Here is a 20,838-nt window from a genome sequence, read left to right on the forward strand (position 1 = left end):
TGAGTAGCTCATTTAGGTTATTTTATATTTTCATTATCAATTATTTATCATTTTTAACAGTATTATTATTATCGTTTATATTATATTTTATATATTATGATTATATAAATTCGTTATTTTTGTGAATTCTTTTTAAATGAATAATGCTTCAAATAATAAATTAAAAAGAAAAATATGCAACAAAATGAAGTTATCCATGTATTACCTGAAACCGCCAGTAGGTGGTGGTAGGACACTGTCTTAAGTGAATAAGACATTTATTCAGCAACAAAGCAACTTTTGTATTTATGAATAGGTCAAGGATGAATCGACTCTCACAATTTATTTAAATCCACAGAATCATTCACAAAAAATAACCCACTCTAGCCTAAATAAGGACTGAACCGATGTGAACGCTAACAGGTAGGAATAATGATCAAATTCTTGTGGATTAAACATCTTTGTTGACATTAATTGCAGTAGATTTTATTAAGTTACAACAAAAGGTAGGAAATGGTTTTAATTGCGAACTGTACTTATTTTATGTGTGAACATGCTACATGCTAACACCATCACAGCGTTCCAGTCAACTAATTTAGAGCTACTAACGTTAGTCAACAGTCCCCGCCTTCACTTAGTGAAAAATGCGAATTAAAAAGAAAAAATAACATAAATAAAATAAACAATTACAAATTAAACCAATGAATATTAAAGTCAGTGTAATTAGATCTTACGTTTATTACTGTATGTCACACTGGCTAATAAGCTAGCGCTAATTAGCAGTTGATGCTAATGCTAACATTGATGCAACTTAATGTTACTGTAATGTAATTAATGTTATATTAACGGTACTGTAACGTTAAACTAATTATTGTTTTACTTAAAGGCTCAATCAAATCTTTAACGTTAACATCAGTCAGATTGATTGCTAATTGAGTGATTCTGTTAATATTACATTTGTTTACCTTAATATTACACTAGATAACTTTAGGAACTATACAGGGAGAGGAATTATTTAGTTTTATATTACAGAAACTCGATATTTATTTTCTATATTTTTGTTAGGCCACAGTTTGAAATGCCATTCTGCAGGCTGAAATGGCATATTTAACACAATTAACACTTTACTACAAAAAATACAGTCAGGTTTATTTTGTGTGGATAAATGTAAGTTTACTTTAGTAAAACTATGTTTTTGTCTTATTGGCTAAATGGGCTCATGAAAGTGTTTCACATAGAAATGAATAAATAATAATTAATAATAATAATTCCTTACATTTATATAGCAATTTTTCTGCACACTCAAATTGCTTTACACATTGGGGGTAACATGTTTCCCGAAAGACATTTTGAAATGGAAACAATATTTTTCTTTCCCATTTATATCTTGACCTAGTTTGTTGGCTTCTGAAAAGTTATAAAGAGACAGGCAAATGCACTGAACATTCTTATATTAAGCAATGTGTTAACCTATTCATTAATTAAAATCAATTCACCAGGGCCGGCCCAAGCCTTCAGGGGGCCCTAAGCAGGATTTTATTTGGGGCCCCTTTGGTGCAAACAATATGATAAATTATCATCAATCCTTGATAATTCGCACACTTTAAAACACACATTATTGATTTTGTTCGCTGTAGCTGTGTTGCTTACATCATAAAATATATGTTTTAAGACAATTCTAAATATTATTCTGCAGAAACAACTTCCTATTGATCCAACTTTTTATATGACTATTTGCCAAAAAATCTAAATAACACAAAACATTAATATGGGCTGGCAGAAACAAAAGCAGCTGGAAGTAGCCAATAACATACTTATTTTTATTATTATTCAGGCACAAGACAGGCTGCCAAACAGTCAAACATAGTGACAATAAAGATAATTTCTTTTTTAATTGGATATAAATGTTAATACTGAAAAAAAAAACATATTGTATTTTGTAGTTCAAATAACTTAAAACATCTATTTAAATTAAAATCAAACTAAATCAGGAAGCATTTTCTAGACATACTCGCATATAAATCAAATTAATAAATATGTACAAAGATTTTCAGTTAGTGATTTTTTTTTTGTAAAACAAATTAATCTGCCAATGAGATAAGTAAAATAATCTTATTTAAAACATAAAACAATCTTTTTTTTATTTACCCTAATTGTCAGATAATTGAGCTTTTTTTAATGAAAAATTCACATAATTTTGACTAAAAATTTTTCTAGAAAATGTTTATTGGTTTAAGAATTTTTAGATATTTGGACTACAAAATCACACAAAAACTATAAGAAAGAAAATAATTTTGCAGTGTATTACCAACTCTAAATTGTATAAATCAGAAGCTTATTTTTTTTAATCGCCAAGTTCATGAAAAAGCATTTTGCTGCTGTTCCGGGCACTGCTGCTTCAATCACGATATCAAAGATTCTGCAATATATTGATAGATCACAAGAAAACCAGCCACAATATATCACAATTTTGGTAAATGAAGGGGGGAAATGCATAAAAAATTTATGATGAATTTATTTTATAAACACGCATTTATAGAATTGCAACAATGTAAAACAAGTGCACATCTGTCAAACAAGCTTAAAATGCTGATGTGCAGAGAGCAGTTTATGACTGAAGAGAGCACATCTCTATCACAGCAGCAGAATCTCAATTTAGTGGAATATGCATTTAAGAAAAAAACTGCCAAAATAGTAATTTATTGCAATTTATATACACTTATTACAACTTGACCAACTAATTTTATGTAAACATGGAAACATTTTATGCTTAGCCCTGGTTTATTTATAATAAAAAAAATATGTATTCCCACTATTTTTTCAACTGATCAGAATGCTCTGAGAGGTGAGCACAGACTCCTCTGAGCACGTATGTTTTCAACAGTGGAGAACATTAGTTATTTACTCACATATTTAAGTTTTTTAATTCCCCTAATATTTTTTGCCAAAATACCATCTACAAGATTTTGACAAGGTCTGTAAGAGTGAAATAAACGCAAGGCCTTTCTAATTAAATGTTCATGTCCTATTGATATCTTTATATATTTTGGCGGAGTTAAAAAGTTTGAGCGCATAACCGTACGTTCACACCGAAAGCGGCGAGAGCGTCAAAGTAGCCGGAAGTCATTAATTTTCAATGAGAGCCGGCGGCGATAGGCGTCGATAAGCGGCGAGGAGCAGCGCGGCGCGTCTTCGCCGGCGTGAGCGTCGAGGAGAGTTGAAATGAAGTCAACTTTATGGTAATGAGCTTTGACGCGGTTCGGCGGCAAGCAATCAGAATGAAGAAGTCCACCAATTGATAGCAGTTCAGGGAACACAGACCAGTGAACTTTGGTTCCGACCACAGTTGTTCCCAAGGGTTTGATTATTGCGGTCGCCGGATTTCCTATTATTTACAATGTTTTCTTACAGGACCATGCATCAAATAAGTTACTGGCGAGTTACTGATGTTCATTAATGTTATATAAATTTATCTTTAAAAAGCGGGAATCTCACACGATGTGACAGTACAAAACAGCACTGCTGCTTCAGGATATTTCAGACATATGGACACATATTGGATAAATAGAGCAAAGTCACACGCAACTTGATCTTCCATTGTTGTATGAATTTGATAAGAAGTGCGCAACATTTTCACGCTACAAACATGTTTTATGCAGGAATGTAACTGATATGCTGCAACGGCTCCTTTAAGTACGAGATCAATGTAGCGAGTTTTGACGCTCTCACCGCCGGAGCTGAAGGCAGATAGCGTTGTCGCCAGGGCGGCCAGAGCGACCTTGGACGCTCTCACCGCTTTCGGTGTGAACGTACGGTGATGATACGCCATTACGGGAAGCGCCACCTGGTGGCGGCTGGGTGTACTGTAGCTAAAGCGGTTATCTGCTGCAGTCGGTGTTGAAAACTGATTAATTAAATCAGATCTTTTGTAAATTTAGGTAAATATCTTGGCGCCTGAGTATGTATCGCGGTCAGAAATAACAATATAAATTGGCATATATTTTGTTCCACCACTAATCCACAAATTAACAAACTAAAACGAAAGTCACACAATAATTTCAAGCACTCTTGGGGGCCCCCTGGTGGCCACGGGGCCCTAAGCAGCCGCTTAGTTCGCTTATGCCTTGGGCCGGCTCTGCTTGGGCCGGCTCTGCAATTCACAGTTAAATACTCATTCAAATGATCAAATAATTATATTTAATAAAAAAAATTATGAGAAACAAGATGATGAGAAAAGGATAAACGTTGGTCCATGATGAGACGGATTGGAAAGCAGAAATCCGAATCCTTCAGGCACGACCATTTTAATTTCTCCGCTGGCCAAAAGTTTGTGTAGAGCTGCAGTCTCAGCGGTGAAGGCTGGAAGCTGGCCTCAGTGAAGACTAGTCTGTCCCTGGTTGGTCACTGGAATCAGTCTCATGCTCTCCACTCCCCCATGACCACCAGCACAGCAGCAGCTCAGGATACGGCCTGGTCCTGGATATGGACACCTTGGGATCATCTCGTCGCTGGTCTTGGATCCAATCAGTGACTCCGCATAATCTAAAGACCTCGGAATGAGTATCCCTAGGTGGAAATGGAGAAAAAAAAAGAGAATAATTAGCGTAGCTGCTGTTCATAATAAACAAGATGTAGAAACTTGTGTGGAAACCGGCTAAGTGATGCATTGAGTGTATGCTTTACTAAACAGATAGGTCTTTAATCTAGTTTTGAACTGAGAGTGTGTCTGAGCCTCGGATGTTATCAGGAAGGCTATTTCAGAGTGTAGGAGCCATAAAGGAGAAGGCTCGACCTCCTTTTCTTGACTTTGCTATTCTAGATACTACCAGAAGCCCTGAGTTTTGAGATCTTAAAGAGCGAGTTGGATTGTAGCGAGACAGAAGGTTGGTTAGATAAACAGGAGCTAGATTATTTAGAGCTTTATAGGTGAGAAGTAATATTTTAAATTCTATACAAAACTTAACAGGCAGCCAGTGTAAGGAGGATAAAATTGGGGTAAAATGATCATATGTTCTAGACCTGGTAAGAACTCTGGCAGGTGCATTTTGTACTATTTGAAGTTTGTTAATAGAGGATGCTGGGTAGCCAGCAAATAGAGCATTACAGTAATCCAGCCGAGAAGTCATAAAAGCATGGACTAGCTTTTCTGCATCCAATATGGATAGCATACTTCGTAATTTAGCGATATTTCTCAGATGAAAGAAGGCAGTTTTTGTGACGTGGGATTTATGATTTTCAAAAGTTAAATTGCTGTCTAATATAACACCCAGATCTTTTATAGTAGAGCTAACGCTAACTTTGTGTCCCTCTAATTGTAGATTGAGTTGCGAGATCTGCTGTGTACAGGATTTAGGTCCAATAAGTAATAAGTCTGTTTTGTCTGAGTTTAATAGAAGAAAATTGGTGGTCATCCAGTCTTTAACATCTCTAATACACTCAGTTAGCTTAGACAGTTCAGACATCTCATCAGGTTTAGTTGAAATATATAATTGAGTGTCATCTGCATAGCAGTGAAATCTTATCCCATGTCTTCTAATAATGTCTCCCAGTGGTAGCATGTAAATTGTAAACAGCAAAGGGCCTAAAACTGATCCTTGAGGCACCTCATACTTTAATGGGCTGACTTGTGAAGGCTGTCCATTAATATTCACAAACTGGTAACAGTTAGTTAAGTATGACTTAAACCATTGTAGAGCTTGTCCCTGGACACCTGTAGACTTTAAGCGATTTATGAGGATATTGTGGTCAATGGTGTCAAATGCCGCACTAAGATCGAGTAGAACTAATAGCGAGATGCACCCTTGGTCAGCAGCTAAGAGTAAATCATTGGTTATTTTCACTAATGCGGTTTCTGTACTGTGATGAGCCCTGAAACCTGACTGAAACACTTCAAAAATATTGTTCGTCTGCCGAAAGGAGCATAATTGAGTAGAAACAACTTTTTCTAGTATTTTAGACAGAAATGGAAGATTTGAAATAGGCCTATAATTAGCTAAGTTGTTGGGGTCCAGTTGCGGTTTCTTAATAATAGGCTTACGCCCTATTCACACGGGGCGTCAGCGTCAACGCTTCCCATTCACTTTGAATGGGTGACGTCAGGCGTTGCCGAACTGCATTGTGGATCCGTCGGCGGCGCTTCAGAAGCGTTCCTCGCTGCAGAAGTTGGGACCAGCTCAACTTTTCAAGTGCCGACGGAAGCGTCAGCCAATCAGATCGCTGTATGCAAATACACCAGCTCAGACAGTGGCCTATTGCTGACTGAATTTCATTGGCTGACGCTTCTATGACGATCGTTTCAGCTCCAACTTCAGACACGCCCTCTGTCAAGCGTTGACGCTGAAGCCCCATGTGAATAGGGCGTTAATAACAGCTAGCTTGTAAGAGTTTGGAACATGGCCTATAGATAAAGAAGAGTTGTTAATGTTAAGAAGAGGTTCTCCTATAGCAGGTAGCAATTCTTTCAGTAATTTTGTTGGAATTGAGTCCAGCATACACGTAGCTACTTTAGAACTATTTATGATTTTATCTAGCTCTTCCTGTTCTATGATTTTGAAGCACTGTAGATTATTATGATTCAGTGAAATATTTACAGGATTTGGAATATAAGCCGGTGCAGAAAGTTTAACATCTCCTATTTTCTGTCTAAAGCCTTCTATTTTAAAACTTTCTCCTAGACTAATTGTTCCTGTTAATATAAATAATCAGTGGAGAAATGCATTTAGTTTTGCATTAAATTGGTTCATTTCGACCTGAAACGAGGAGTTTATTGCTGTTTCTGAATCATGTAGCGCTGTGTCTGTTAGATCAGATGATCGCATTCACAACACTGGAACTGAGTGGGTTATTACCTGCTCTTCACACACAAAGTAGGCCTACCTGAAATGTAAAACTAGAAAAGGCTCAATAATACATTGGACAGATCCTTAACGCACTGATTTCTTCCCTTTTTACTGCTGTTTTGGATTGGAAGTGTCTGCAGATAGCGGAGTACTGCGCTCTGTCTCAGTGATGCATCAAGCACTTCATTCACACACCGGCTGATGTGACGTGTGCCGCTCTGTAGAATTATCCGACTGAGTTTATTCTTCCTAGGGGAATACTTTTAGAATAGTTTGTAAGCCTGGCTCATTGTGATTAAAGTTGTTGGTTAAATTAATAAAAGTGAAACTGACAGGCTCAATATTGATTGTCATTAACAGAAAATAATTTAGCCTCTAAATCATCTAGGTTACTCTGAAAACTGTGAATATTTGACTGTAATTTTATTTATATCAATAGTTTATTTAACAGACCAGTTTGTGTTTTGATTAGGGTCAATAGTGGTTGGCTGTTGCAGAGTTCAAAGAAAAAATCTTACTATTAAAAAGAAACATAAGCTGGACCACAACAGATCAGTGTCATTACGAATGCTCAAATAATTAAGCCTGGTTTACAGCAAGCATCATGTTTTCAGTTAGATTGTGTCGTCTGTCATATACAGTAGGCCTATAGGTCTTTTATTTTTACTAAGCAAGATATATTGTTTGAGTTTATCACCATAGAAACTATATTATGCTTAAAAGAAAAACCGGCACAGTATCGGGATCGCATCTGTATTGGTCGACACTCAGAATTTTGGGATCGAAATCAAATCGGTTATAAAAAATGGTATCGGTGCATCCCTATTTTTAATGAGTCATAGTTTTATATGGTAAGAGCAAGGACTCATTTTATTTTATTAATTTACATTTTTAGTAAAATGTCTTTATCAAATGAGTAATTTCTTTTTGAACTTTGTTCATTTAAGAATTGAGCTTAAAGAATCAAAAATGTATCACGGTTAGTACATTAAAAGTGTGAGGTCAATATGATTTTTAATATTTTAATGGCTCTACATTAACTTTTTTTGATCACCAGCCTATATGGCTAGTAGTTTTTCAACTTTACTAGCCACTCGCCATTTTCACTTTTGTTTTTGGGAAAAAATATTTGCAAAATTACTTGATTTAGATGTGTTGTGTATGACTTTGCTCAATGAGCATGAGCGGTAGTGGTTTCATGGTGTTGCATTGTAATTGGTTATTATTTTAGGGTTCAACATTAAGGTTGTACAAATTTTTTCTCTAAAAAGTTTATAATTAGAAAAATTCAAAAACCAGCAAAATATATGTTATAATATGCATACACTTTTTATTAAATAAAACTTAAATAACAATTATTGTCATGTAGCCTGTCTAAAACTATGCAAAGTAGTCTGTCCTAGCTTAAAGTCTCAGATCAGCAGTTAACTTTGCATAAAAGTTAATCTATTAAATCAACATTACTGAAAAGAATGATAATTAAACCATATTAACAAAAAGAAAGCAGGTGAAAAACATACCGTGTGCAATAATAAAAGGATGATCACAAGCACACAGTTAACATTAGGCCCATTAATAATCTGTTCAAAGATTATTTAAAGCTAAAGCTGAAACCGCTGCTGCATACATAAAATACCTTCTTTTTAAAAAATCTCGAGCTCTTGAAAATGGTGGATGTGTATCACTTTTTGTCAAGTCTATTTCAAACAGAACCGATAGCAGCATTGTGTTTCCAGTCAAGGTTGCTCACGCAAGGAAATGAGAGTGTGCACGCTTTGTAAAACTTGCTCGCATCACATAACATTCTGTATTCATCTGCTTTCTTTTGCTTGCATGAACACAGTTGTTTTTGTCAGTCGGGCTGCTTCTCATTTCTAGAGATTCATCCTTATTGTTGAACCCTACTTTAAAAAAAATACAATTTAAAAATGATTTTCGACCAGCCAAAGTGGCTAGTGGGAGTGGCTGTCTAATCCGCCACAGCCGAAGTCTACCTGCGGTTGGTGGGTGTTAATGTCAAGCCCTGGTGTTAACCCATTAATCTGTTTATACTGTATTTAGGCTACATACACACTGTAATATTTCAGGAGGAACGGCTTCATACAAATATGGAAATAAACTCGAAATTGTGATAACCTTAGTGACATTTGGTTTTGTATCCTCAAAATTTTAAACAGTAATATTACAGCAACTAAATAATAATTATTGTCAACATTTTTAGTTAAACCAACAGCAGGACTCGAAATTGCGACCATTTCGGTCACTTATGCGCCCGAAATTTTATCTATGCGACCTCAAAATATATTTGGAAGCATTTTTGCGAGTGCATAAAATTGATGTGTGCGACCAGTTTTTACTGCAAAGTGTTCACCATATGCGCGGATTTGGAGGACATTCACGCAGAATGCATCTCTGCACTTGAAATGCGAAACGTAGTTCTTAGGAATGGTTTACAACAGCTGTCATGTCAACTTGCTGCAGTAAACAAAGCCAAGTCCGTAATACTTGCCCCGCCTTTGAGCTCTTCTTATTGGGACATTGCTCTAGAGCAGAGCGTGAATGGATTGGTTAATATCAGCTGTCAATCACTCAGTCAATGCCTTCTGGCTTGGGATGACTGGGAGAGCTACTATTGCGAAAAATTATAAAGTGCTGAATATGAGAATTAAGATTACACTGACAGATGTTTTTTTAGAAACTGTCATCTAAAGTTACAAATAATGACACATCTCAGTAGTGATCAATGTTAATCCACCATCTACACTTTTCAAAGAGTGGATAAAAGACTTCCATTGGCTTCAAGTCCGCTATGAAAAGTCTGTGGGATGGAATTTTCATGTAACTGTTTGCCACATCTAGCACGAGAGCTTCTGTTTAATCCTTCATATAATCGCCAGATGCCCGCCGTGCAAGTGGCAGCTATATGTAAAATGTAACACCACGTACACCATGGCAAACGGGGTTGAGCCGAGAAAACTATTATCGCTACTCATGAAGACCGGTATAGCTATTAACATGATGTATGCATATAAAAGGGTACAGTACATGTCAAAAGCATCAGTGCAATATCAGACACCACCCGTGAGAACAGCACAGCGGTCTGTGTATGCTTTGGTCACTCAGTTATGTTATAAAATCTATTTTCTTGTAATAACGGGATTTTGTTGAGACATTTTTTCCTCACGCATATATATATATATATATATTTTTTTTTTTTGCTTTTTAGTTTGATTAGTGTTGATTTCAAATGCAATAACTCTGTTTGTATAAAACATGTAGTAACGTTGCTTATAATTGGTGGGTGCGACAAAATTTTGTCTGATGCGCCTACATTTTTTAAGTTAGGAGCACCGGTGCTACCAAACAAAAAGGTTAATTTTGAGCCTTGAACAGTAACAGAGGAGGCTTTTATGTTTGGAAGGCCATTTTTGCAATTGATTTTTCACAGTTTTCTTTTACCACAGTTCTAGTACATGGCCATATAGTCTGACATAGTGTCATTGTGTTCTCTGTCTTGTCCCAGAATCCTCTACCACGTTGCGTCTTGGCAAGTCATCTGATGTGCGTCAAGGTGAATTTGTGGTTGCCATGGGGAGCCTCTTTTCTCTTAAAAACACCATCACATCTGGAATCGTCAGCTCTGCTCAAAGAGGCAGTAAAGAAGTGGGTCTCTCCAACTCCAACATGGACTACATCCAGACGGACGCTACCATAGATGTAAGAGCACTGGAAACTGGGTGGTGTTGCATGCAAAAAAATGTATGTCATCATTTAATGAATTGCATTCCATCACTCAATCACAATTCTGCTTTACAGTTTGGAAATTCAGGAGGGCCTCTCATAAACCTGGTGAGTCGCTGACATTTACTCAAAAAACTGCTTCTGCCTTTTGGTTTAAAGGGTCTAAAAACACCAAAACACATTTTTGAGATGTTGACAGTCATATATATGTCCCACGCTGCTAAAAACACTATTAGGATACATATATTTCACAATAAAAGTGAAAATTGGTTGTTTTTGCGTTATTTCGAACAAATTCGTTCTTCCGGTTTGAAAAGAAATTTTGAAGCTACGTCAAGGCCACGAGCTCCTTGTGCAAATTCCAGCATGGAGACTGGCTGTCTGTACCGGCGGGTACAATGTGACGTCTTTGAGCTTTCATCATTAATTCAAGAGAAAGACGAACTAATCAGCGCGCTCTATTGTGAATGAGGTGCAACTTTATTAATATGCATGATAGCTTCAAAAACTACCTGTTACAGTATTCAGAGAGACGCCACGTTGTGTTGCTAACTGTAAATAAAACAAGTGGAAGAAGAAGAATTGTTCGGAGACATGGGTCGTCAGTGTTGTTTATAAACGTGCCACAACAAAGGTTTTGTTTTCATTTTCCCGCAGTGAGAAAGGACCCACATTTGTGGACTACAGTGGTCTTTTAACACGCAACAAAAATGTTTGTAAGGAACATTTTTACCCGAGAGCTTTTTTGCATCTGGAAATGGTGAAATCCGGATTTGCCCATCATCTTCTTTTAAAAAAAGACGCAGTTCCAGTTCACGTTGATTGTCCTGTCTCTATGGATTTGGTAAGTAAGCAATCGGTGTTCTTTGTTTGTTTATTCAGATGGCAACGGTAGTTAGTATCGTCAGCAGTACTCTTTCAATATCACTACAGTATTATGGACTGAAAGATCTGCTGTAAATGCTGCTTTCCGAATGTAAACATGTAAACACCTTAATCAAACTATTACCATCTTGTAGGATTTTCGCCACATTTTGTAACGTGATGATCTCTACACACACGGCTGCTTGACACTATTCTCTGCGGAGGTTTTTTTTTGTCTCCCATATGATGTGCGGTATCCAAAATTCCATTTAAACTACACTCTTCTAGCAGTTCTTTGCATCCAATATCTCGTTTGTCATGGAGGTCACGCATGAAATGTTCTTGAATGAAAATGAAAGTGCCAAACTGCAGTTAAAGTCGACAAATTTAGAATAAAACGCCCCAAAATTACATGAGACTTATTATGAGACTAAATTACGGAGGAAACGTGGATAGCGTGGTGACACAATGACGTTAATCGTATTATGTGCTTTAACATGTAAAACGGGATCATGAAAGGAACATTCAAAAAGCAACTCATGCAAACACCTTAATCATATTGTTGTTTTAATCAGATTAAGGCAAATAGTTAGATTACTGATGTCCACAAAATCATTGCTTTATCTGTTAAACCGACAAGTGTAACACAAACTACTCTCCTGTCTTCATTTGGAATAAAAATTCCAACTCAACACAAGCAAAGGCAAATACAAGCGTGGTAGGAGTATTTATAGCCGCAGACATGCAACCTTATTCAGTGGTAGAAAATTCTGATTTTAGGTATTTAGGGCGTACTCGCATTATGCTATCCGAACCGTGTCCAGGCCCGTTTCCCGGATCGTTTGAGAAGTGTGAGTGCGCTGAATTGTGCTCAGGCATGGTTTACCTGGCCAACCCTGACCCGGTTGGAAGAGGTAAGCCTGAGCGTGGTTTACTTGGGCTTTGGTGTGGTACGCTTGTAGTGTGAGTGCAAAACACGCCAAAGCCTGAAACTGAAAGCGAGACGTGACTCTTAAGGGACTGTTTCATATGGATTAATTTATCATTCTTACTGTTCAATGAACGCAAACTGCCGTAGTTTATTAAATATGCAAACCCCTCACTGTATGACAGCTGCGCACCTTCAGCAAACCTCCTCATTCCTACAGCATGAGGGCTTTATGATTGTTTATGAGCGCCGAAAGTGGCGGATCTGTTCGCCGAAATATCTGACTGCGTGTCATCGCATCCCTAAGGACTGTTTGGCGAAATATTTGACTGCATGTCACTGCATAACAAACGACTGAAACGATATAACTAGAGAAATCTCCACTGTGCTGAGCGAGAGCGCTTCTCTACTGAACAGCGCAGCATCGATGACTTAAGCATGCCCAGGCCAGATTGTAATGTGGGTGAGGGCCGTCGGGGGAGATGTGAGGGGGGGGGACAAGCGTGCTTTTGCCCGGTTCGAGGCAACTGTACATAGTACACGGCCTTAATTAGTGTGCTAGAACCACGCTATGAAATCACACATGCACATTTAGTAGTTGACTACAGATTGCTGGAACTTCAGAGCAACACAGAGCTTCATGACTGTCATATTAAGAACGTGAATTGTTTTCAAATGTTCATCAATATTGTATTGTACTGGCCATACTCTAGCCTTATGTAATAAACTGATGTATCATGTTTGTACTCTTCAGGATGGTGAGGTCATCGGCATTAATACCATGAAAGTGACAGCAGGGATTTCCTTCGCTATTCCCTCAGACAGAGTCCGTCTCTTCCTTGAACGATCTGCAGACAAACAGAGTAAGAATGACCTCACAGCTGCTTGCTTTTGTCTGTGACAGCATTTTTTTCACTGACAGATGGTTATTGGGTCTTTTGTTCAGAGTCTTGGTTTGGAGAATCAGGATGGAAAAGGTGTTACATTGGAGTGATGATGTTGACTTTGACCCCCAGGTGCCAAACACTTTTATTACAATTTTACAGGAGAGCAAAATTCATACATTATGGAATCTACAGATTTTTGTTATATACCACTAGATTTGGCTCTTAGAAATTCAAGTGCTGGAATACCTGGAAAATTGGCTTGTTCTGTTGAAAAGTGCTTAATTTATCAAGGAGAATTTGTTTGCAATTTTCACGCCCGAAAAATAAAAATGTTTGTGAATTTTTGTGACAATTTAATGCAAAAATACCCGCACAAACTACCGTGATTCCGACGCAGTGATTTAAATGATATGAGAAGTGGCCAATCACAGTCAACCTTGTTTAGATTTACAATGAACGTAAGGGCGGGACAAAGGCCTTTCTGTGTTGCAGTGACAGAAAAAAACAACTTAAAAACAAATGTTTTAATGGAAAAATGCTTTTGGGATGTTTTCACTATATGTTATTAGCAAGAGTAATTAAACCACGGACATACTTCCTGCCATTTCAACGATCTTCACACACATTTTGCTCTCTTCTCTCCGCTCTCTTCTTCTGACTTGTCTGTCACTCCTCTGAATGTTGGCGTGGGAATGCAGGTATTGCGCAATTACTCATTTCTGCATACGTCGTGAGCGCTTTATTTTAACATGAGAGCGCAGTCATGTACATTAATCATAAAAACAGATATGCGAGCTCTTAAATAGGCTTTTTCAAATTAACTGCAAGTCCTCTCATCATCTCGTGTATGTGATTAGACTGTATACAATCACTATCTCTTCAATATTAAAGTAGAAATTATTTATCTTTGCTCCTTGACTAAATTTAGTATTTAGAGTACAGACTTTTTATTTGGCTGTATCGTCAAGTGAAACTTACTTTGAGCAAAGTTGGAACTTTTTATATTTTTTTAAGACAAAAGAATTATGCTAGAAATGTTTCTGTTTGGGGTATTTGTGGGATTTATACATTATAGCTGTATTCTGATCTGTCTTAAAGCATCACTGAATTGTACAGGCATTACAGGTCAAAGCAATCTGCTGTTACATTTATCATAATAAACAATAAGACTCTTCAAACACTGCTTTGAAAAATGCAGTGTTGTCATAATTCAAATACCTAGAGTTAAACAACATTTGCTTTATTATTTTATTACTGACAGTGTAGTAGTCTTTCTTGTAAAATTATTTCAGTTTAAGATCAAGTGTAAAATAATATTTCCATGTGCTGTACAGCTATTTAAGAAACAAATTTGCCATATTGTAAAGACAAGAATGAGCAAATAAGAAAAATGATGTAAAATATGTAAATAAAAGACTAAATTTAAATATTTTTATCATATACTTTAATTAAACCTTTCAAAACTTGAAAATATTGTTTAAAAAATGGACAAAAAGTGTCTCTGGCCTCATAGAGTGTGGGGTTGTTTTGCCAGTACTATTGAAAAAGATTAATTGTCATGGAAGGAAAAATCGACCATACTTCCTTTGTTGGTGCACATTTTTATATATGTAGCTTTGTGATTCAAGCAATTAAAGCATTCAAATAAATTTATCATAATTTCTTTTAAAAAGAGCCAAAATGAAAATCTGAGTTTTTTTCCCCCAAAAAATATCTAACTAGTACTCTGAGTAGTTTTTAAAATAGTACTTTGTACTTTTACCCAATGTTAGTATTATTTACTAAAACTTGTATTATTTTAGCAGTGTAATAGTATAAAAAAACATTTTTACAAGCATATTTAGTGCAGGTTTAATATATTATTAATACACAATTGATTAATTAATTTTATTATTATTATGATCATTAATGGTTTTTATTTGTATATTTATATAAATTCCTATGCAGTGTTTTAATACGATGCGTGTCAGTGTTGAAAATAAAAATAGGTGCTGGAAAAAAGTGCTCAAAAGTCCTTGATTTTCATTAGGCTGTGCCTTTATGAGCCCTGTAAAATTCAAGATATTTAAGGTTTTAGTTTTGTAAAGTAATGTAGAGTTGAGCAATATCATATATTTTTATTTTTTTGTCCCAAATGACATGAGTTCAATTGTGGTATTGATTTGAACAGTTCTGTAAATAATTAAAGGTGCAGTAGGGGATCTGCCAAAATGCTAACCGCTTAGCCTATTATCTTTGGACCGCGGGGAGGGACTGTGATTCAAAGCCACACGGCCTGAAATCTGCATTTGCTGACAGTTTGAGCTACTTATCTGAATTACGGGAGATGTCGACCCGACAATATTTAATTGGATGAACATTTTTTAGTTTTATGCTTTACCCATAATATAAAATACATAAAAACACATTTAGATCATTTACTTTAATCATTACTATTGGACTGTGAAGAGACTTTCAACCAGCGCAACTAAAATGTTTCTGAGGACAATCACCTACTGCACCTTTAATTCAATGCATTGCAAATTAACAGCATTTCCTTTGTCACACTCTATGCGACTGAAGTAGTATGAATGTTTTGTTGAGGTGTTTTTTGGTTGAAGCGAATGTAATATTGATTGTTATGCTGATCTATCTATCAAACTATCAGTCTATCTATCTATGAATCTATCTATCTATCTTATCTATTTATCAATCAATCCTTAAACTGTAAACATTCCGCTGAAGTGAGTCTTTTATTAACTTTAAATTCTCTTTTTCCCCTCCTCAGTATAATCGAAGAGCTAAGGATGCGAGACCCGTCCTTCCCTGATGTTTCTCATGGAGTTCTCATCCACCGTGTGATTGTAGGATCTCCAGCCAACAGGTGTGCTGCTCTCTGAACATGATGTTATCAGCTGTTGATTAAGGCATCCTATTGATGATGTCATTTCCTGTTTTCTGTTTTGCAGAGCCGGAATGAAGCCAGGAGATGTTATTATTGAGATCAATGGGGTAAAGGTGAACACGTTGGAGGAGATATATAATGCTGTGAGGACCAAATGTGGTGGTCCGCCGGGGGGCCGACCTGCTCATGCTGCACATGACCCCAGAGTCCACAGAGTGACATCAAGTCAAGTATTTAGTAAGATTAAGAAATGGTGAGTAATGAGAAGCTGTCATAGTTGGAGATGTTGTAAGAAAGGAATCATTTAAAGAGTTTTAGCAAACGCTGGACATTCGTGTAGTAAACGTGTTTCTGGAAGCGTATGAAATAATGTGGATGATTCAGACTTCTGTACACTGGATAAACCTCAGTGTGTCTGCGCAAACTACACTATCAGTATTGATTTGAAGGAATATCACTGAATATTTTGTTTAGGATTGTCATGATGGCAACAAACACTCAAAGACCTTAATAAAACTGGGTGCTCTTATTGTGAAAATGCTGATGTTTTGTATTGAGTCTCACATTCTCATGTTACGACGTTTGTATTTTAATACATTTTTCTGAACAGCTCTGATTTCACAATAAACCATTGGAATATTTATGGATGATTTGCTGATGTCGCAGTGACTGATATGTTTAGGTTTTGGGTCAGCGCTGTACAGCATTCTGAAAAAGTGTATTTCTAAAAGTGCGCCGTAATGACGCCAGTGTCAACTGCAGTGTGTGTTGGAAAGGACTGGATGCTGTTCAAACCTCATGCCGAGTTTTTGTCACCCCATACAAAACCATTTTAAATCCACACAATCTGACAACACTGGGGCTAGATCACAATATAAGCCACAACACAAGTGAGTTCAATAAAATATATCTTTATTACAGACATGTACAAAAATCAAATATACAAAACATTCTGCTAATGTGACTCAGAACTCCAGCATGGACCAGTCGTGGTAAGGCATCTCTTCTAGAGGAATTCTGCACTCTGGATTCTCATGCAGACAAGCCCTCATCATATCACAGCATTCTGTGAAGAAGAAATGGAGAGGTGAGGTTATTGTTATTATTATTATTATTATTATACCGTTTTTGCTTAATTGTTCTTTGATGAACATCTCACCTTGAGAGAGGGTAAATTTGGACCAGTCATGTTGGAGGTAGTACAGGTCATACGCTGATGGGAATTCTCCATGGAGCATTGTGAACAGAAGAACCCCAAGAGAATAGACCGTCGCTGGTTTGGCCCGGTAGCATCCTTTTTCATAAAACTCTGGCGGGATGTACGCTTCTGTACCTGGAGGAGAGACGTTTAGTTTAGCATCATGTTGAATATATATACCAGATGGGCTTCAGCTGTGCTAATTAACCAGCTTTCAATACGTTTATTAATAATGCTTATGCACATTCATAACTAGTGTTGTCAAAAGTATCAACTACCAATCGATACCGACACTCATCACAGTCATATTTGCTGAGCATGTGAACACCAATGGCCAATCAGTGGTGTTTAACAGCGCTCAAATTGACTTGTTAAATGTCAGAATCGATTGGTACCGAAGTCGATACTTTTGACCACACTATTCAAAACACCTACCAGAGAAGATACTGTAGGCTGATTCCATCATGAAGTCTCCACACCCGAAGTCGATCAGCTTGACTTCCAGTGTGTCGGGGTTCACCAGCAGGTTTTGAAGCTTAATGTCCCGGTGGAACACCCCGCGGTAACAGCACACGTTGGCCGCATAAACAGCTTGCCTCATGATGGTATGTGCTGTTTTCTCACTGAGGACTCCTCCGCTGACTTCAAGGAATGCCTCCAGGTCCATGCTTGGACTAGGCCGCTCCATCACCATGACATAATGGTTTTCAAAGACCTGCCAGTCCAGGAGCTTAATAATGTTCGCACACCTGGAGCCACCGCTGGCCATGTTTGCCAAGGTGATCTCTAGAGGAAGTGGCTGGTCACATGACTGAAAACAAAATAATAATGTTGGTTTTCTAACAAGGGTTTCTGACCACAGCCTGTGGTCTATAATAAATATAAGACTTTATAAACTGAACACAGCGAACAGAAAGTGTAGTCTACTCACAGAGCTGACATCTTGCATATTTGGGGTCTTCTGGACAAATTTAACTGCCACCTGTTTAAAGGAACAATTGAACAATTAACATGTGCACGGAGATCATTTCATTCAGTCATAAATCCTGAACAGAGGATTCATTCGTCAGCAGAAATGTCCAAACAATGAAAGCTCTGATGATGTTCTTTAAACAGGGAACTTCATCAGAGGATTTGAGTCTACAAAAATGAATACCTGCAGACCATCCTGTATGCGAATCCCCTCATACACGGAGCCGAAACCTCCTTCACCAAGCTGCTTTCCGAGTTTGTAGCGGCAGCTGATGTCATCTGTTAAAAATGAAGAAAATGTCATTAAATTATAAACCAAATAAAAACACAAACAGTTGAAGTCAGAATTATTGTCAGATTTCAGAACATGATAGTTTTAATAACTCATTTCTAATAACTGATGTCTTTTATCTTTGTCGTGATGACAGTACATCATATTTACTGGATATTTTCAAGATACCAGTGTTCAGCTTAAAGTTCTGAATACTTAAACTTTATTGCTCTGCATCATTTGGGAAATATTTAAAAAATATGAATAAAAAAATCACAGGAGGGCGAATAATTTTGACTTCAACTGTATAATTTTACAAAGTTTGATGAGCCTAAACAAATGTTCTGAACTCCAGCAATAAACTTACTATTGTCCAAGCAGGTCCCATCATCTGCTGTAGACTTCACAGCAGAGTCCTCTTGTGAGACCTGATCCGGTGAAGGGTTCGAGTTTTCATCCAGGGCAGAGTCACAGATGTCATCTGTTATGAGCTGCTGGCTCACTGGAAGTTCATTGTCCTCATCGGATGGTGAACTTGGAGGACTATCAAGCTCTTGCTCCAGGCTGTCCTCGCTGAGGGAGGATTCATTGTCTGCTGGGAAGTGAAGCTCTGCAGAGTCGTTCTCAATGACCACTGCAGAGTCAAAGCTGTTCACTTCAGGTTTAGAGTCCAAGTCTTCGTCTGCTGGATCATCAAGAGCTGGAGGTTGGAGAACTTCCAGCTCCAGGTTGCTCACAGCAGTGCAGAAGAATTTAGAGCTACTGATGGGCTCTGCGTGAAGTTCGTGGATCTCCTGCACACATAGCTGATCTAAAGAGAGGAAGGAACATCATTAATATGACTCTACAACTCTTTTTGACAAGATATTTGAACAGTTCATTTGCAGAAACATTACTCAATGTGTTTTTATTAATGATCTTCAAGGTTTTTCTGCATCGAATTAGCAAACAAGTAAACTATATATCTAAAGGCAAAGCTCACTGAAATAAAAAAAATCCTAATACAAATAATTCTTATTTTTTCTGTTTTTTACACAAAACTACAAATTCTGAAGAAAATTCCTGAAATCAGCAGCCCTTAACCTTCATTGTAGGAACACAAAATACTGTGGAAGTCAATGGCTGAAAGCACCTCAAACAGGTTTAAGGAGTAAATTATGACAGAATTGTCTTGTTTATGTGAACTGTGGCTTTAAGAAACTATCTTTCTAAAATGTCTTCCAGTTAATGTTCATTTCTGATCTTTAAACACTTATGTGATGTGTTTGGTGTGTTTAATATGCTTTAGTAATTAAAAGTGCTCATAAATCTATTTTACCAACAACAGTAGCTCTTCTTCTGGAAACACAGGCGAAGAAGATGGGAGACAATTTGAGTTTCCTCTTTTTCTGTCTCCCTGCCTGTTTTCCTGCAGCGACGGCCGGGTCATCGGTCATCAGATGACGGTGATTCGCTGTCGTGCTGCCGGTGGGTTCGAGTGGCTCACACGGTTGTTCGTTCGCACACTTAACACCAAACGCTTTCTTCAGACGGTTAATCAGTTTTGAAAATGCCATTTTATCACTGTACTGTTGAATCGCAGAAAGTACTGAACTACTAGACATCCAAAGAAGCTAATGAGAGTTTCTGCTACGTCAAAAAGCTTTATACTGTCACCGATGATGTCAGAGTTCCACAATTCCATTTGGTATTACGTAGAGACTTTTTAAAACACAACAAACTTCTAATGAAGGCCCGCGCTAGACTGACTTTCTCATTCGCCTTAATGTGCTCACACAGCCACCTGCTTATATACACATTTTTCCAATTATTCATTAATTTATTTTTGCACTTAGGCCTATGTATTTTTTTCTGTCATGCACAACTTTTTCTGCGCTTTGCTTTTTATTACAATTATTACCATGTTTATATATATTTATACGTGTGTGTGTGTGTGTGTGTGTGTGTGTGTGTGTGTGTGTGTGTGTGTGTGTGTGTGTGTGTGTGTGTGTGTGTGTGTGTGTGTGTGTGTGTGTGTGTGTGTGTGATTCATTTATTTTGAGTAGCTCATTTTCGTTATTTTATATTTTCATTATCAATTATTTATTTATTTTAACAGTATTATTATTATTATTTATATTATATTTTATATATTATGATTATATAAATTCGTTATTCTTGTGAATTCTTTTTAAATGAATAATGCTTCAAATAATAAATTAAAAAGAAAAAATATGAAACAAAATGAAGTTATCCATGTATTACCTGAAATCGCCAGTAGGTGGTGGTAGGACAC

At 37.0% G+C, this 20,838-nt stretch overlaps 2 protein-coding genes across 2 annotated transcripts; one reads left to right on the forward strand and one right to left on the reverse strand.

The window, feature by feature from the left end:
* The first annotated feature begins 354 nt into the window (after positions 1-354).
* Positions 355-19,547, forward strand: LOC141379961 (serine protease HTRA2, mitochondrial-like). The gene is made up of 11 exons (XM_073935740.1): positions 355-402; positions 10,342-10,535; positions 10,635-10,667; positions 11,217-11,403; positions 13,106-13,214; positions 13,298-13,367; positions 16,006-16,101; positions 16,187-16,375; positions 16,805-17,012; positions 17,092-17,209; positions 18,945-19,547. Exons 4-9 carry the CDS (start codon positions 11,317-11,319, stop codon positions 16,848-16,850), a joined length of 597 nt encoding a protein of 198 aa, XP_073791841.1. The 5' UTR covers positions 355-402; positions 10,342-10,535; positions 10,635-10,667; positions 11,217-11,316; the 3' UTR covers positions 16,851-17,012; positions 17,092-17,209; positions 18,945-19,547.
* pimr166 (Pim proto-oncogene, serine/threonine kinase, related 166) lies at positions 17,018-20,214 on the reverse strand. Its single transcript, NM_001083574.1, is given in 7 exon segments — positions 17,018-17,188; positions 17,282-17,455; positions 17,756-18,131; positions 18,252-18,302; positions 18,477-18,571; positions 18,931-19,374; positions 19,882-20,214. Coding segments are annotated over 7 exon segments (1,479 nt in total). The 5' UTR covers positions 20,120-20,214; the 3' UTR covers positions 17,018-17,087.
* Positions 20,215-20,838: the final 624 nt, after the last annotated feature.

This window comes from Danio rerio, chromosome 21 (genome assembly GCF_049306965.1).
Source record: "Danio rerio strain Tuebingen ecotype United States chromosome 21, GRCz12tu, whole genome shotgun sequence".
Taxonomy (NCBI): domain Eukaryota; kingdom Metazoa; phylum Chordata; class Actinopteri; order Cypriniformes; family Danionidae; genus Danio; species Danio rerio.

Coding starts and splice junctions, on each gene's coding strand:
- LOC141379961 (XM_073935740.1), top strand. CDS start 11,317: ATGGTGAAATCCGGATTTGCCCATCATCTTCTTTTAAAAAAAGACGCA. Junction 11,404..13,105: donor GTCCTGTCTCTATGGATTTG/GTAAGTAAGCAA, acceptor TGTACTCTTCAG/GATGGTGAGGTCATCGGCAT. Junction 16,376..16,804: donor TTTAGTAAGATTAAGAAATG/GTGAGTAATGAG, acceptor TGATATGTTTAG/GTTTTGGGTCAGCGCTGTAC.